This window comes from Chelonia mydas, chromosome 2 (genome assembly GCF_015237465.2).
Source record: "Chelonia mydas isolate rCheMyd1 chromosome 2, rCheMyd1.pri.v2, whole genome shotgun sequence".
NCBI lineage: Eukaryota > Metazoa > Chordata > Testudines > Cheloniidae > Chelonia > Chelonia mydas.
The window spans coordinates 2,040,396-2,057,323 of NC_057850.1; the positions used below are offsets into that span (position 1 = coordinate 2,040,396).

The following is a 16,928-nucleotide window of genomic DNA, read 5'->3' on the forward strand; positions in this document are numbered from 1 at the left end:
TGTCACCTTTCCATGAGATATTATGTCACGCTCAGAACGTCACAGGGGGTCAGAGGCTGCTCGGGGGCTGTGGGTGATGTGGCCTCGGGGGCTGTGGGTGATGTGGGGGCAGGGGGTGATGTGGGGGTGGAGGGTGATGTGTGGGGCGGGGGGATCAGAGGCTGCTCAGGGGCAGGGGGTGATGTGGGGGTGGGGGGTGATGATGGGGACAGAGGTGATGTGGGGGCGGGCGGTGACATTGGGGGCAGGGGGTGATGTGGGGGGTAGGGGGTGAGGTTGGGGCGGGGGATGATGTGGGGGCGGGGGGTGAGGTTGGAGGCAGGGGTTGATGTGGGGGGCAGGGGGTGACGTGGGGGGCAGGGGATGATGGGGCAGGGGGTGATGTGGGGGGCAGGGATTGATGTGAGGGCGGGAGGTGACGTGGGGGGCGGGGGGGTGACGTGGCGAGCGGGAGGTCAGAGGCTGCTCGGGGGCAGGGGTGACGTTGGGGCAGGGGGTGATGTGGGGGTCAGAGGCTGCTGGGGGGGGTGACGTTGGGGGCGGGGGTGATGGGGGCAGGGGATGATGTGTGGGGTTGGGGGTCAGAGGCTGCTCGGGGGCGGGGGTGACGTGGGGGCCAGGGGATGTGGGGGGCGGGGGGCGATGTGAGGGGTGACGTGGGGGGCGGGGTGACGCTGTTCTGACGGGGGCTGGGCGTGGGGACCCCCCAACGAGCGGAGTCACTTCGAGGCGCCAGGCCCCGCCCCCCGCGAGCCCCTGAGGCGCTGTCCCGCGCAACCCGCAGCCCGCTGCCGCCTTTCGGTTTCGTTTCCCTCCCTTCCCGCGACGCCGGCCTCCCCCGCCAACCCCCAGCAGCCAATCAACGGCCGCCGAGCGCCACGTGCCCAGGTGCGAGAGGAGCGCAGCGGATTGGCTGGTAGCCCGGATCACGTGGGGTGCGGGCCGCGAGCTGGGCGGGAGCGGAGGCCGGTGACTGCGCGGCGGGGGCGCGGGAAAGCGTCGCGCCAGCTGGAGCCGGTGAGAAGCGCCCTGCGCCGGCGGTCCCGGCTGCGCCCTGTCCCCGTGAGGGGGGAGCTGCGCGCGCGCGGGGCCGGGCGGTGACCGGGCCCAGGCGGGGGGGGGGACGGGGGTGCAGCCCCTGCCACGCGCCGAGCGGCTGGTTCCCCCCGGGCTGATCCCCCGCCCGCCGGTGGGGATGCGGCGGTGACCTCCCGGGGTCCCTCCCGGCCCCCGCGGGCGGCTCCCCGTGGGCGGCTCCCCGTGGGGGGGGGAGGCGCCCCGAGGGGCTGGCGTGCGGCGGGCTCCGTCCAGCGCCCCGGGCCCTGCCCTGCGGCCCCCCCCCCCCCCCCCCCCCGCGCGCTTTGGGCAGGGGCTCCCGGCGGAGGGGCCGGCGGCACGGCCGAGCGGGCGGGAAGGGACCGAGGTGCCGGAGCGCGGCCTCCTGCCCCCGCGGCGTCGTGTCCCGCGGGCACAGCCGCGCTTGCTCGCTTGGGAAGCGAGTACTGGGGGAAGCTTTTAATGTATTTTAATTTCTTCTAAGGTGATTTTTAGCAGAGCGACTCATGTGACTGGCTGGCTCTCTGTGGACTGCAGTTTGGGAAGTTCATTGCCCGAGTTCATTTAGCACTTCTACTTGCATATTCCTTTATGAAATAGAAGTAAAATATGTATGGTTTTAATACCAGGTACATAAACCCTCTTGTGTTGGGCCTAAGCCAGCCACTAAGTATCAGGGGTTAGGAAGAAACTTTTTCTTACCTCCTTGTTTGTCGTGGGTATTTAGATTGTCATCTCTCTGGGGTTGAGACTCTCACTACCTATTTGTATGAGATCTGATGAGTTGGGGCCGCTAGGCATTGCTGTAAGACAATGAATAAAGTTATCCACTTTGGAGTTTCTTGCACTTTCTTCTGATACTTCAGAGACAGTAAACTGAGCTAGATGGACATTGGTCTATCCAGGTGTGGCAATTGCTTTGTCCCCTCCTCTTCTGCCTTTTTTTTTTTTTTTTTTGGTCCGTGTCACCTCTTCTCTCTCAGGGGTACGGCCACAGGTCTTCAGTATGGGTCCTCACCAGTCTGTAGCTATAGGGTGTAGAATCTGAGTTGCTTGGACAGCTGACATGGGACTAGTCCCCACATTCTGGAGACTCCTTAGTTTTGTTCTGCGTCCTGTAACATCTACTGCAAGAGAGAGAATTAAAAAACAAAACAAACAAAAAAAACACCCTGAAGAGTCGGTTTGTCTCCTGCCTGGAACTACTGTAACCCCTTCCCCCTGGCAGCTCAGACTAGGAGGATGCTGGAGAAAGGTCCAAATGGAAGACCAAAGCTCTGTTCCTCCTGGTCTGTATCCAGGATGGAGAAGGAATGGTGTGTGTATTGTGCACTCCAGCCGTCTCATCTGCAAGGTCAGAAAGGTTTTACTTTTGCCACCTTAACCTGCCCCAGGAGCTGGTTCCTCATCTGTGGGGAGTCTGACAGCCAGGTCATGAATGTCTTGAAGAATGGTGGAAAAATGGAGAGAGCTCTTCTCCTGGAGGCAGTTACCCCAGGCTGCTGCCCTTTGATGTATAGGGAACCCATAAGCAACCCAGAACCCATAAGCAACCCATGGCTGAATTTGTCACAGACAAACCAAAGAGAGGCTGGTAAGACAATTACATGTGTGTTCCCTCCTGCGGCGCAAGTCCTCAGTGGGCAGTTTGATTTCCTTTGTGTAGCCCCAGGGGAAGTCAGGAATTCTTCATGGAGGTGGGAAGAAATTCCTCTGTGGGCTAGGGAGCTCTTGGATTTGGTGTAGAACATGGTCTCGGACACCATCCGATGGTCCAGGGGCATCTACATCGAACACCTCACCAGCCACCAACAGCACCAGGAGATGTGTGCTGGTACGACATCGTGCATCAACTATGAGAAAGGGACCGAGAGACTTTTTCTATTGGACCATATGAGCTGGAACCATAAACTCACTGAACATTAAATCTCACCAAATGAGGGCAAATCTATCCTCCTCATCGTATCCACTCATTATACTCCACACCTGAACATAGCCATTATATGAACATCATACCCCCATATCTCCATGTCTGTACTTTGACCATTAAGCTTTTACCAATCGAGGATATTGCAGATTATGTATTCCTTACGCCACCTGTTCCTAAACCGAACTTCACACCCCTTGACAATCTGTACCTTATTCCCTGATAACCAGAAACTTCTATGCTTAAACTCTGTACCGTTTTCTTTTTATTTTAACATCTTAATAAAATTATTAGCACTTTTACCTCAGAGGCTGCCATCTCGAGAGCCCCAGGCAGTAGCTGCATTGTCTCCTTACAGGCATCCTATGCACTCTCAAATGGGCAAAGATAAAGAGATGCCTGCTAGCAGAAGAGGTTCATGGGATTCAGGCTTGCAATCCCCATTTTCCCTAAAGAATTAAAATTTGAAAAAGGGGAAAAGGGTTCAAGAAATTCTCAGAAACGTAGGAGAAAACTGGTCTGTTCTTCTGGGGATAACTGTTCCACTGGCTGATCATCAGAGTTTAAAGGCTCTGCTCACAAGGTTTTCATACTTGGAAAGAAAAAGCTTAAAGGGAATAGAATTGTTTGTGTCTTGTTCTTCATCATTTGATTCATTTTCATCCTCCTCTTCATGCCATCAAAGAAAAAACTGGCTAGGAAATCTGTTCAATCTAAGTCAGAGAGAGAAGTTAAGTGGAAACTCAAGATCTTCACAAGAGAGAGATGAAACTCTCAATCTCAGCATCTGAAACACAGGATGAAGCAATGCAAGAGGAATTTTTTTCCAGCGTAATCATTTGAGAAGATGTTACAAAAGGTGATTAGATACTTGGGTATTCTGTCAGATGAGCCCATTAGAAAAGATTCTTAGGAGGGAGAAGAGGAGACTGCTACAGAAATTGCAAAAAAATAAAATAAAAAAAAATCCCAGCCTGTTTAAAATCTGAACCACACATTCCCGTTCACATCTTTTTGGAAAAAGTAATTAAATCTGAAAGGGAAACACCGTCAAAGTCTTTGAGACTGTAGACTTTTTTGGGAAGCCTGGAGAAAGTGCACAAGCAGATCTTGGGTCTCTTCCCAAAGTGGACAGGGCAGTTTCAGCACTGGTCAAAGACACTGCTATCCAAATGGAAGGGGATTTTTTACCAAAAGAACCCAACAACCGTAGAATGGAAATACCACTGTGCCATATGTTTGAGGCTGCATCTTCCCCTCTGAGGTCTTCTGCTTTTGCAACATGCTTTGCAATAGTAATACGGGTCTGGACTGAGTTTGGTAGCTGGACTGCCAAAAAAGGTTAGGATAGATCAATGTGGTTCAGAGTTAAAGAAAATCTCAGTGGCTTGAGCATTCATAGCCAATGCAACCAGAGAAGCTTTGGAGGTCGTGGCACGTGCTGAAGACATGAATGTGATGACCAGATGGCACCTCTGGTTATGAGCCTGGAAGGGTGATATATGCCAAAAATGTTAGTGGCTTTGAAATATTCAGAGATCAGTTATTGGGGAGCTGTTAGACAATGTGGTGATGGAATCCTCAGATAAATCAAAAAAGACCTTACTGAACCCTCCTAATGCCAAAGCTGCGAAAAAGGATAGCTGACCTTATTACAGGTCTAAATATTTTTTTCATGGCTACTCCTAAGTATGGTAGGTGAGACTGCAGCAAAAGCAAATGGAACAAGTCTAAACCTGGAAAGAGCAGAGACTAGTCTTCCTGCAATGCAAATTCGAACACTAGAAATAGTGCCTGATAATGGTCAGGAGAGGTCTGACAAGCCCCACCTAGTGGGGAGACTTAAAATTCAAGGACCAATGGCCTCTCTCCACATCAGACAGATGAGTCCTGGATGTGATTTGATAAGGTTGCATCATAGAACTTTCAAACAAAAAAAGGTCTCTGTGCCTGAAAGCACCTCAACATTCAGGGTTTTAGCTAATTGTCCCATTTTATTGCGTTTTATGTCAAGGGTACTATTAAGGGCTGAACACTTCAATAGTCTACTCAGTAGACCATCCACAGTCAATCTGGGTGTCCTTGATCAATTATCCGAGAAACCCATTGTAACGTTATTGACTTGAACTGGGACCATATAGAACATGGTTGCAACCAAGGTCCTGTAGTGGCACCAAATCTTGTATAAAGGGGGTCAAATGAGGTATCTAAGACAAGGTTATGGTTTGCTGGTTATGATTGTGCTGTCTATATGTGTGTGTCATTTTTGTAGTTGAAGTTATGAATATTGGCTCTGTACTGTCTGTATTTCAAACTTCTGCTATGCTTCTGGGTGACACCCCAGACAAGTTGGTGTCAGCTCTGCCTAGCCTGCTTGATGGCCCATTAAGGACCGTCCGCTATACAACTGACCCATTGAGAGAAGGCAGACACGCCTTGCAACTCAGCAACGTAGGCAGGGACATGCCTGTGGACAGAACTCTGAGGTTTTTAAGGCCATGTGATAGACAGCTTGTCTTTGGAACAAAGAAAGACAGACCACATGGCAAGAGAATATAAAAAGCTGCTGCAGCTCCTCCATCCTGTCTTCAGTTCTGCTTCTTACCTCTGGAGGAACTTTGCTACACTGAAGCTTTGAACCAAGGACTGAAAGACCCATCCCAGCTGGGGATGTTCTCCAGAGACTTGATTTGAACCTGCAGTTTATTCTCTCACTGCTGCAAGTCTGAACCAAGAACTTTGTCATTACTGTATGTAACTGATTCCGTTTAAGCAATTCTAGCTCTCATCTATATCTTTTTCTTCTTATGAATAAACCTTTAGATTTTAGATTCCAAAGGATTGGCAACAGCGTGATTTGTGGGTAAGATCTCATTTGAATATTGACCTGGGTCTGGGTCCTTTGGGATCGAGAGAACCTTTTTTCTTTTACTAGGGTATTGGTTTTCATAACCATTTGTCCCCATAATGAGTGGCCCTGGTGGTGATATTGGGAAACTGGAGTGTCTAAGGGAATTGTTTGTGTGACTTGTGGTTAGTCAGTGGTGTAAAACCAAAGTCTTCTCTGTCTGGCTGGTTTGGTTTGCCTTGGTGTGCACGGGAACCCCAGCCTTGGGCTGTAACTGCCCTGCTTTAAGCAGTTTGTCCTGAATTGGCACTCTCAGTTGGGTCCCACCAGAACCAGTGTAGTTACACCCATCAAAGAGGATCTCGACCTCCCTCCATCAGTTGAAGAAGTCATGAAAGCCATCAAACAATTGAACCCTGGCAAAGCATCTGGAAGGGATGGTATTTCAGCAGAATTGTACAAAGTAGCAGGCTTAAAGGGTATCAAGGTATTTCACACCATCTTGACTAGCATCTGAGATGAAGAAGAAATGCCACAAGACTTCAACGATTATATTATTGTATCACTGTTTAAAAACAAAGGCAGCAAAGCTGACTGTAGAAACTACAGAGACATTTCTTTTCTCTGTACAGCATGGAAAATACTAGCTCGCATTCTACTGAACAGACTCATTATGAACGTATCTGAGGAGAATCTTCCAGAAGCGCAGTGTGGTTTTCAGACCAGGTTGTAGTACTACGGACATGATCTTTGTCATAAGGCAAGTCCAGGAAATATGTTTGTTTTAGAGCAGAACATGGACCTGTATGCAGTTTTCATTGACTTGACCAAAGCTTTTTGATACCATCAACAGAGAGGGTATATGGGCTATTCTACATAAACTGGGTTGCCCAAGAAGGTTCATACAAACCATCTGTCTGTTCCATGGCCACATGACAGTGCAAGTGCTCCCCAATAGTGACTCTTATGCATTTGAAATCTCAAATCTAGTGAAGCAAGACTGTGTACTTGCTCCAATGCTTTTCAGCTTGTTCTTTCACTGTGTCCTCAGCCATGCCACAAGGGACTTGGATCAGGAGATATACATCTGCTGCTGCCTCGGTGGCTCCCTCTCTAAGACCAAGACACTTGAGAGACTTCTTGTGGAGGCACTTTTTTGCAGATGACTGCTCCTTGATGGCCCATAGACGTGACAACCTTCAGGTCATCACTGATAGGTTTTCTGAAGCATCCCAGCTCTTTAGCCTCACCATCACTCTCGGGAAGACAGAGGTCTTGTTCCAACTAGCACCTCATTCCAATGCCCTAGTACCAGCCATCTTCATCCAAGGCACACAGCTGGAAAATGTGGATCAGTTCAAGTATTTGTGTAGCACCCTCTTGAGTGATGGTTCCCTGGATAAGGAAATTACTAATTCTGGAGGCAAAGTCAGGCAGGTCCTTGACCAGCTCTGAACAAAAGTCCTTAACCAACACAACATTTGTGTCTCCACCAGAATGAAGATCTACGGTGCTGTGGTTCTAACATCTCTCCTTTATGCATCTGAGACTTGGACTTTTTATAGACAGCACATTCAATAACTTGAGCAATTTCACATGTGCTCCCTCCACTCAATAATGAGCATTCGCTGGCAGGACAGAGCGACCAATATTAAGGTCCTTGAGAGAGCAAACACAACCAGCATTGAAGAAATGCTACTGAGACCACAATGTAGGTGGATCAGACATGTCATCAGAATGGAAGACCACTGTCTCCCAAAACAGATCTTGTATGGGGAGCAGAGTCGGGCAAAAGAAAGAAGGGTCCTCCGTATAAGCACTTCAAAGATAACCTGAAGAGCAGTCTCCAGTGATCTGGCATCAGTCTCAACTCAAGCAAATCCCTTAGAACAGGATTCACTGGTGTTCTCTAGTAAGATCAGCATTTATCAGGTTTGAGTGGATTAGGCAAAATCTTGAGGCGCATGTGAAAGACGCCACAGAGCTGCATCATCAAAAATCATAGATATGGAGTTCCCCTGCCCTTGGTGTGGCCGACTCTGTGCATCAGGGTTTGGATTTTGGAGTGATATGCTTAGCCATAAATGAGAATTGTAACAATATCGTCGTCTTTGTCAGCGATGGACTACTGACACTAATAAGGGGACTCTTAGAGGGTTCCTTTCTCTTGCAGTTAACTAAGCAATTATCTGTGTGTGCTTGCAAATTAACAGGGTTATAAGGAATAGCCAGCATGGATTTGTCAGTAACAGGTCATGCCAAACCAACCTAATTTCCTTCTTTTGACAGGGTTACTGGCTTAAAGGATGGGGGAAGCAGTAGAAATGATACAGCCTGATTTTTAGGAAGGCTTTTGACACTATCCCACATGATATTTGCATAAGCAAACTAGGAAAAAAAAGGTTTAGATGAAATAACTAAGGTGGGTGCACAACTTGTTGAAAGACCACACTGAAAGAGCAGTTATCAGTGGTTCGCTGTCCAAACTGGGAACATGTATCTTGTGGAGCCCAGCAGGGGTCAATCGTACATTTTCATTAATGACTTGGATAATGGAGTGGAATTTGTTTATAAAATGACCCCATGTTGAAAGGGGTTGCGCAAGCACTTTGGAGAATTGGCTTAGAAGTCAAAATGATCTTGATAAATTAGAGAACTGGTCTGAAATCAAGATGAAATTCAAAGACAAGTGCAAAGTACTACATTTTAGAAGGAAAAATCAAATGCACAAGCCAAAAACCCCCCAAAAAACAGCTGGCTAAGTGGTAGTACTGCTGAAAAGAATCTGGGGGTTATAGTGGATCACAAATTTAATGTGATGCAGTTGTGAAAAAGGCTAATATAACCCTGGGGTGTATTAATAGGAGTGTTGTATCTGAGACCCGGGAGGTAATTTTTCCACTCTGCTTACACTGTTGTGGCCTCAGCTGGGAGTATTGTCCAAATCTGGGTACCACACTTTAGGAAAGATGTGGACAAATTGGAGAGAGTCTAAAGGAAAGCAACAAAAGTGAAAAAAGGCTTAGAAAATCTGACCTACGAAGAAAGACTTTTTAAAAAAAAACAAAACCTAAAAACCCATGTTTGATCTTGAGAGAAGACGACTGAGGGGGAATCTTGTAACAATTTTCAAATATGTTAAGGGCTTTTATAAAGAGGATGGTGATCAGTTGTTCTCTGTGTCCACTGAAGGTAGGAGAAGTCTACAGCAAGGGAGAATTAGGGTAGAAATTGAGAACAACTTTTTAACTATAAGGGTAGTTAAACTTGAATAGACTTCCAAAGAAGGTTGTGAAATTCCCATTATTGGATGTTTTTATGAACAGGTTAGACAAATATCTATCGGGGTGGTCTAGGTTTACTTGGTCCAGTGTCAGCACAGGGGGATGGACTTGAAGATTTCTCGAGGTCCTTTCCAGCCCTACATTTCTGATTCTGTGATGCTCTGAAACCCACAGTTGTAAGCTTGACAGGGTTGGCTTTTGCCTGAAGTGCTGCCTCAGCCATGGAGCTCTCATGATGAACTTGCTGTGTCTTCCAAAGAGACTGCTTTGCTAGTCTCCCTGAGGGTTGTGGAGGTAGAGAAAGAGTCATTAAGCTCAAGAATCTCCTCAGTGGTTTGTCATCACAATGCCTGTGATTGTGTGTCTGAACTCTTACTGATACTAGCATTTTCAACATCTGCTGTTGCCAGTGTCTTAACATCAGAGTTTCCAGCATTGATGGCTTCTGGCTCTGGGGATCCTGTGTCAGATGCTCCAAGCAATTGAAGCTTTGGTGTCACAATATTAGTTTTTCTGTCCATGATGTTGTGTTGGTTGTGCTGGGGATTGGGTCCTAGTGTTTGTCAGCTTGTTCATTTCTTCAGAGGTAAGTCTACCATATCCTTATGAACCACAGCATATTGGCTTTATTGGGCTCAACAATGTATGTCTCAAGATTCGTTTATGCTCGTCTGGAAGGGAGGAAAAAGAACCTCAAGACATTCTTGCTGGCAGCTGACTTTTTAACCATGATTTTCAGAGGATTGGGAGGGTCAAAAGATCCCAGACAGCCCTATCCCAGAGGGTTCCCATCTGTGTTGTCTTCATCAGATTGTGCTGTAGCACCACCAACAGCCTTCTCTTGCTCTCCCCTTCTGAATGACTTAAAATTTTTTGGAAGAAGTCTTGGAGGCTGAGACATTGGGCCAAGAAGAACACCAGATCAAAAAAAAGTCTCTCATGTTCAACATCCATTAGATAAAGCAACCTGGCAGAGTGGCCCTCCCAATAAATCAGGGGATTTTTTTTTAACGGGCAAAAAAATCTTTCGTTAATTCCAGCTTCCATATCCTCTCCATCCAAGGCTGAAACCTGTGGGTATCTAGTCCCTCAAGGACTTGAATATTTCTATTTCAGTTGCCACAGAGAAATCAACTTTTTGGTTCCTCTTGTTTCTCACTACCCACTTCTGGGGAGGGAAGTCAAAAGCTAACTACCAAGTAACACTAGCTAAGTTTCTCACCTGGGACAAACTCTCTTCTCTTGATAAAGGCCCTTAAAAATTTCTGGAGATCAGAGAGCAAAAGGCTTTTGGGCAAAGGCTTTCTGAAGTTGAAATCGTTCTCCATCTGGGTACGATTGAAGGAAAGTCTTCCAGTTCCTTTGTTCTGTGCTGTTGGTACTTCATCTCAGGCAACTCAGTTTCTTTCCTAGCTCTAAAAGAGTTCATAAGATTATCATTTTAGCTTCTCTTCCTCCTGTCTAGAACTCTGTTGTGTGCTCACCCTACCTCAGGACTTTCCTCCTGTCTGTGCGCTGTCCCTGTCCTGAGTCTTAAATATGGTGCTTGCCAAACTAATGGAACCAGCGTTAATGGAATGATCCCTGCACAGTCTCTTGCAAAAGACTGCATTCCTGATGGTGATTGTATCAGCCCAGAGAAGCTGTGGGATACAGGTACTGATATATGGTGGATCAGTAATCATGTTCTGCAGGGATGTGGTGTCCTCTGTTCTCTAGTTCATCTCTGAAGTGATCTCTGCTTTCCACTTAGACAGTTGTGTTAATGGAAGGAAGGCTCCGTTACATGTTTAGATAAGTGTATGAGGTAATTTTTTTTTAAACCTGGGAACCCAAGTTTAGCCTCCTAAATGTGGCCTGAATTTCATGCTGAGCTCCTGCAGCTTCCAGTACAATCAATTTAGGGGCCTGCCTAACTTGAAACATCTGTTTTGAAAACATTGGTTTGTTAGTCTCTAAATAGGACTAAACTAGAGATTGTTGCCCGTTCTTGGAACCAGCCAAGAAATAACCACAAAGGTTGAACTAAAGCAGAACTGAGGGCTGATTTATTGCTTGCTTCCCTTATTTACGCAATTATACTCTCTCACACATTCCATTCATACTGGTGGCAGGCTGCAGGTGCAGATGTTCCTTTCGATCTTAGGTGACTGAGACTGGCCAGGTTCCAGGTTCTCAGAGATCGAACCGCTAGGCGACTAAAACCCTTGACATCCCTTCGGATATATGGGAGGGCTTTACTGCTTCCGGTCCGGTCCTGAGTCATAGGTTACATCTCTCTCTGTCTGCTACTGCCGTAGGTTTATATACAGTCCCATATACACCTTGATTATCCTTACACAGTAATATTTCGGTTCAAGCCTTGTGATTGGTTTCTTACACTCACACTATCTCGCTTATTCCTTACATATTGATTACATATTCATAAGCATGAATACAATTGGTAGTATAGCTTTAAGCAAGCCCTTAAGAGCTTCCGCTGGTTGTGGTTTTGTAACAACAGGAAACCTACACAGATGTAGAAACCTGCACAGACAGATGGGGGGGAGGGACGGGGCATGGGCTGTCCCTCCTCCCCATGGAGCAGAAGCTGCTTCTGCCTGGCAGAGGCCAAGCCATGGACGGGGCCGTGTCCGGCTACAGAGATCACCCAGATTATTTGTTGTGCATGGAGGATACTAGACGTTGCCTAACTTCCATTCTAACACTGTCCAAGTTGATGCATGCTATGAGCTAGAGATCTCACTCCACCAGGTCTAAGATGTGCTCTACCACATGTCTCAAAAGTTTCTGTTTTAGTGATATGTAAGACAGCTTTCTGGGTTTGTGTCCAGACCTTCATGCGCCAGAACTCTATGGGGAAGTATTTCTAAGCTCTACTAGCAGTATGCCAGAACTAACAGGATAGATCGTTGGGCTTCTCGCTCTTGTATGTCCTGCCCGGGGTGCATGCAAATGAACACTGTTCTCCAGAAAGTGCAGGCTCTTTCCCCTGTAGTGGTAACCAATGCAGGCAAATAATCCCAAGCCATAGATGCTATGTTAATTGACCACTTATTTTGAATTGCAGTAGCAACCAAAGCCTTCGTTTGGGATGTGGGGCCCCATTGCGGTAGGCACTGAACTAGCACATCCGTTTGGAAGACATTGTCTCTGCCCCAGAGAGCTAACAACTTTCTGACAGACATTGGGAGGGAGCAGGGCTGGGGTGAGGGAGAGGGTACCAGTGTAACAAGTTTTAAGGTCCTCTAGGATGCTAGAGGAGTATGAAGACTTAACACACCAGGTTCTAAATCTAGCTTCAATCCTTTCTGCTTTTTCTTCTTCTGGTGAATAAGGAGTTGTTAACGTTAACCCAAATGCTGGAATAGTTAAGTGCTGGTAGGCAAGAGATGATTGCGATGGCAGTGGCCACTGATGCTCATCTAGTTAGTAATGAATATAAAGCCTCTTCAGAGTGACAGATTTAAGCTGGTAAATGATAAACATAAACTACTAGTCACAAGTCATTGATTAAAAGATCAGTATGAGCTTTTGGAAGTTTGTGTGGGATGCATTTTTTCCCCTCCTTTCTTAATGACTGAAGAGTTGGATGTAGACTTGCTGATTCCGTGGAACTTCCAGGCATGGGCTAATCTTTCACTCCTTGTGTGGGTAAAATGCCCATTTGCCTTTTGTAAGAGCTGCTGTATTGGTCCTTGAGTTTGTATGATGCTAAGAGTCGGTGAGCTGCTGTCTGTCAGATGAGACATAAAACCAGGGTCTAGTCCAGTTTTCATTAAAGTTCTGTGGCTTTTTTGTTAACTCAGTGCTCTGGCCAAATTTCTTCTGGCCTAAATAACTAATGATGTTTCAGCATAATGGAGCAGGTGATATGGGACTCAATGGTAAAGAATTAAAGGAGGGTAATTTAATGCCAATCAACATGGGTTTATGGAAAATCACACTAGATAATTTTTTTGAGATTACAAGTTTAGTGGGTAAAGGAAATAGTGTTGAGGTAACATACAGTAACTGCTAACTTAAAGTTGTCCTGGTTAATGTTGTTTCGTTGTTAGGTTGCTGATCAATTTAGGGAACATGCTCGTTTAAAGTTGTGCAATGCTCCCTTATAACGTTGTTTGGCAGCCGCCTGCTTTGTCCACTGCTTGCAGGAAGAGCAGCCCTTTGCAGCTAGCTGGTGGGGGCTTCGAACCAGGGTGGGCCGGCAGCCCCCAATCAGCTCCCTGCTCCCCTAAGTTCCCTGTGCAACAGCTGCCCAGCAGGCTAGCAGTTGCCAGCAGTTCAGCTGTCCCTCCCCCACTGCCCTGTGCTGCTCCTGCCCTCTGCCTTGGAGCTGCTCCGGGAGCCTCCTGCTTGCTGTGCAAGTGGCGGTGGGGGTGGGTGGGGCGGGAAGAGGGGTGCTAATGTCAGGGTTTCGTCCTCTCCCCTGCTCCTTTACCGCATCGGGCCATCTCCATGGAGCGGGGGGACATGACGGGGCTCAGGACAGAGGGACCTTGCTGGCAGCAGCTGCTGTCTCAATTTGCTGATCTACTTAAAAGGGAATCAGAGTAGAAGTCGTGTTAGTCTGTATTCGCAAAAAGAAAAGGAGTACTTGTATTTGTTAGTCTCTAAGGTGCCACAGGTACTCCTTTTCTTTTTAAAAAGGAGTGTACTTAGAGTGGGGCCAGCGTACTTAAAGGGGCAGTGCACGTCTCTCTCTCTCTCACACACACGGTGTGTCTTTCTGTCTGTCTCTGATATGCGCTCTCCCCTCCCTACATTCGCGCTGCCTTGTAGAGTGTGAGGCTACATTAACAACGTGTTAAGCCTTGAGGGCTCAGCAGAGTGCTAGTTCATCGTTCAGCAGTAAGGCATTCCCTGGGAAATATCCCACCCTATTCCACACTCTGACTCCACCACCTCAACCAGGCTTCACAATCATCATTGCTGTGTACAGTATTAAATTGTTTAAAACTTATACTGTGTGTGTGTGTGTGTAAAATATAGTCTTTTGTCTGGCCAAAAAAATTTCCCTGGAACCTAGCTACCCTTCCCCCCTCCCCCCCATTTACATTAATTCTTATGGGGAAATTGGATTTGCTTAACATCGTTTCACTTAAAGTCGCATTTTTCAGGAACATAACTACGTTAAGCGAGGAGTTACTGTACTTGGATCTTTGTAAGGCATTTGACTTGGTACTGCAAAACATTTTGATTAAAAAACCGAGTATGATATAAAATTAACATGGCATACATTACATGGATTAGGAGCTGGCTAGCTGGGAATCACTGAGCAGGTGTGTTTCTAGTGGGGTGCTGCAGGGATCAGTTCTTGGCCCCTATGGTATTTAACATTTTTTATGAATGACTTGGAAGAAAACATAAAATCATCACTGATAAAGTTTGCAGATGACTCAAAAATTGGGGAAGGGGTTAAATAATGAAGAGGATAGGTCACTGATACAGAGTAATCTGGATTGATTGATAAAATGGGCAGAAGCAAACAAAATGCATTTTAATATAGGTAAATGTATACATCTAGGAACAAAGAATGTAGGCCATACATACAGTATGGGGGGACTATATCCTGAAAAAGATTTGGAAGCTGTGGTGTATAATCAACTGAACATGGATTCCGAATGTGATGCAGTGGCCAAAAGGGCTAATGTGATCTTTGGATGCATTAACAGAGAAATCTTGAGTAGAAATAGAGGCGCTGTTTTACCTCTGTATTTGGCACTGGTTTGACCACTGCTTGAATTCTGTGTCCAGTTCTGATGTCTGCAGTTCAAGATGGATGTTCATAAATTGGAGAGGGTTCAGAGAAGAGCCTTTAGAAAGATTAAAGGACAGGAAAATTACACTTTATAGTGATAGACTCCAGGAACTCAATCTGTTTAGCTTAACAAAGAGAAGGTTAAGGGGTGGCTTGATTACAGTCTATATGTGTCATAAATATAAAGAGAAGGGTAACCACCTTTCTGTATACAGTGCTATAAAATCCCTCCTGGCCAGAGGCAACATCCTGTTACCTGTAAAGGGTTAAGAATCTCAGCTAACCTGGCTGGCACCTGACCCAAAGGACCAATAAGGGAACAAGATACTTTCAAATCTTGAGGGGGAAAAAGCTTTTGTTTGTGCTCTTTGTTTACATGTTTGTTCTCTCTTGGGACTGAGAGAGGCCAGACAGAAATCCATCTTCCCCAACCCATCCTAATCCAAGTCTCCAATATTAAAACCAGTAGAGGTAAGCCAGGCAAGGCGGATTAGTTTATCTTTTTGTTTTATGTGAATTTTCTCTGCGTTAAGAGGGAGGTTTATTCTTGTTTTCTGTAACTTTAAGGTTTTGCCCAGAGGGGGGTCCTCTGTGTTTTGAATCTGAATACCCTGTAAAGTATTTTCCATCCTGATTTTACAGAGGTGATTCTTTTACCTTTTCTTTAATTAAAATTCTTCTTTTAAGAACCTGATTGATTTTTCATTGTTCTTAAGATCCAAGGGTTTGGGTCTGTGTTCACCTGTACAAATTGGTGAGGATTCTTATCAAGCCTTCCCCAGGAAAGGGGGTGTAGGGCTTGGGGGGATATTTTGTGGAAAGACGTCTCCAAGTGGTCTCTTTCCCTGTTCTTTGCCTTGGCCTTGAACAGTATGCTGCCTCCACCAAGCGTTTTAAACAAAGTTTGTACCTTGGGGAAGTTTTTAACCTAAGCTGGTAAGAATCAGCTTAGGGGGTCTTTCATGTGGGTCCCCACATCTGTACCCTAGAGTTCAGAGTGGGGAAGGAACCCTGACAATATGTAAGGAAGAAATATTTGATAATCAACTCTTCAATCTAGTAGAGAAAGATATAACACGATCCAATGGCTGTGAAAGTTGAAGCTAGTCAAATTCAGACAGGCAATAAGGCATACATTTTTTAACAGTGAGGGTAATAAACCATTGGAACTGTTTATCAAGAGTTGTGGTGGATTCCCCATCATTGGCAATTTTAAATCAAGATTGGATGTTGATCTGAAAATTATGCTCTAGGAATTATTTTGGGGAAGTTCTCTGACTTAGTTATACAGAAGGTCAGACTAGATGACCACAGTGTTCCTCTCTGGCCTTGGAATCTATGAAAAGGACACTCTCTTTTTTAGGACCAGAAAATTAATAATGATTGTATAATGTTGTTGTGTGCAAGATCTACGACGTTCCATACCAAGGTTGGTTATATTTCCATAATGGGCATGGAAATATATACATAATTTGTTAAGCCTTTGGGATCCTTGGGCTGGAAAGCACTGTATAACTGAGGGACCCTAGAAAGAAAAAGCTATGTTAACTTTACTTGTTGGCCGTGGAACTTGGTCGTCCACATTTGACCCTGGACTGCTTCTTGAGTTCACTTTGTGGATGGTGATATTTGATGTTTCTGGGATAAATGCATTGAAGGGTTGTAGATAAAGTGGGAGTGTTTTTGTGAGCGGTATGAAACTTACATGCTTCATTCACTTTATTTTTAATTTATTTTTTCCCCCCTCCAGATGTAAAGCAAGCTCGTATTCTCTGAAATGGCAACCATCTGCCAAACGCGCGGAGGGGGGCTCAACCAGTGTCACCTGCGCAGTATAGGCCGCAAAGCTTCTGTCTTCGGTGTTGCCGAGGTTATCCAGTGAGTACTGTGTAAGACAGCTCTTGGGCTGCTCTGCTCAAGAATGAACACTACATGCTGGGATTTGTATTTTATGGGCTGTGTTCCATGTTAAATATGAGTGGCGATGGTCCATATTGTAGACTGTGTCCAGTATTGAGACTAACTTGTTATGGTGTGAGTCTGATTTGATAG

At 46.1% G+C, this 16,928-nt stretch overlaps 1 protein-coding gene across 11 annotated transcripts in view; it reads left to right on the top strand.

Moving 5' to 3' along the window:
• Positions 1–793: 793 nt before the first annotated feature.
• The window catches only part of LOC102933829, a 113,341-nt gene continuing 97,206 nt past the window's right edge, over positions 794–16,928 (top strand). For 10 of the 11 annotated variants that reach the window (XM_037891789.2, XM_037891791.2, XM_037891788.2 and 7 more), the window contains exons 1-2: positions 913–1,017; positions 16,627–16,754. In XM_037891789.2, the coding sequence (XP_037747717.1) occupies positions 16,654–16,754 (101 nt within the window). In that variant the 5' untranslated portion in view covers positions 913–1,017; positions 16,627–16,653. Of the gene's footprint in view, positions 1,018–16,626; positions 16,755–16,928 lie in introns of all 11 variants that reach the window. The other variant, XM_037891786.2, reaches the window with a different exon arrangement.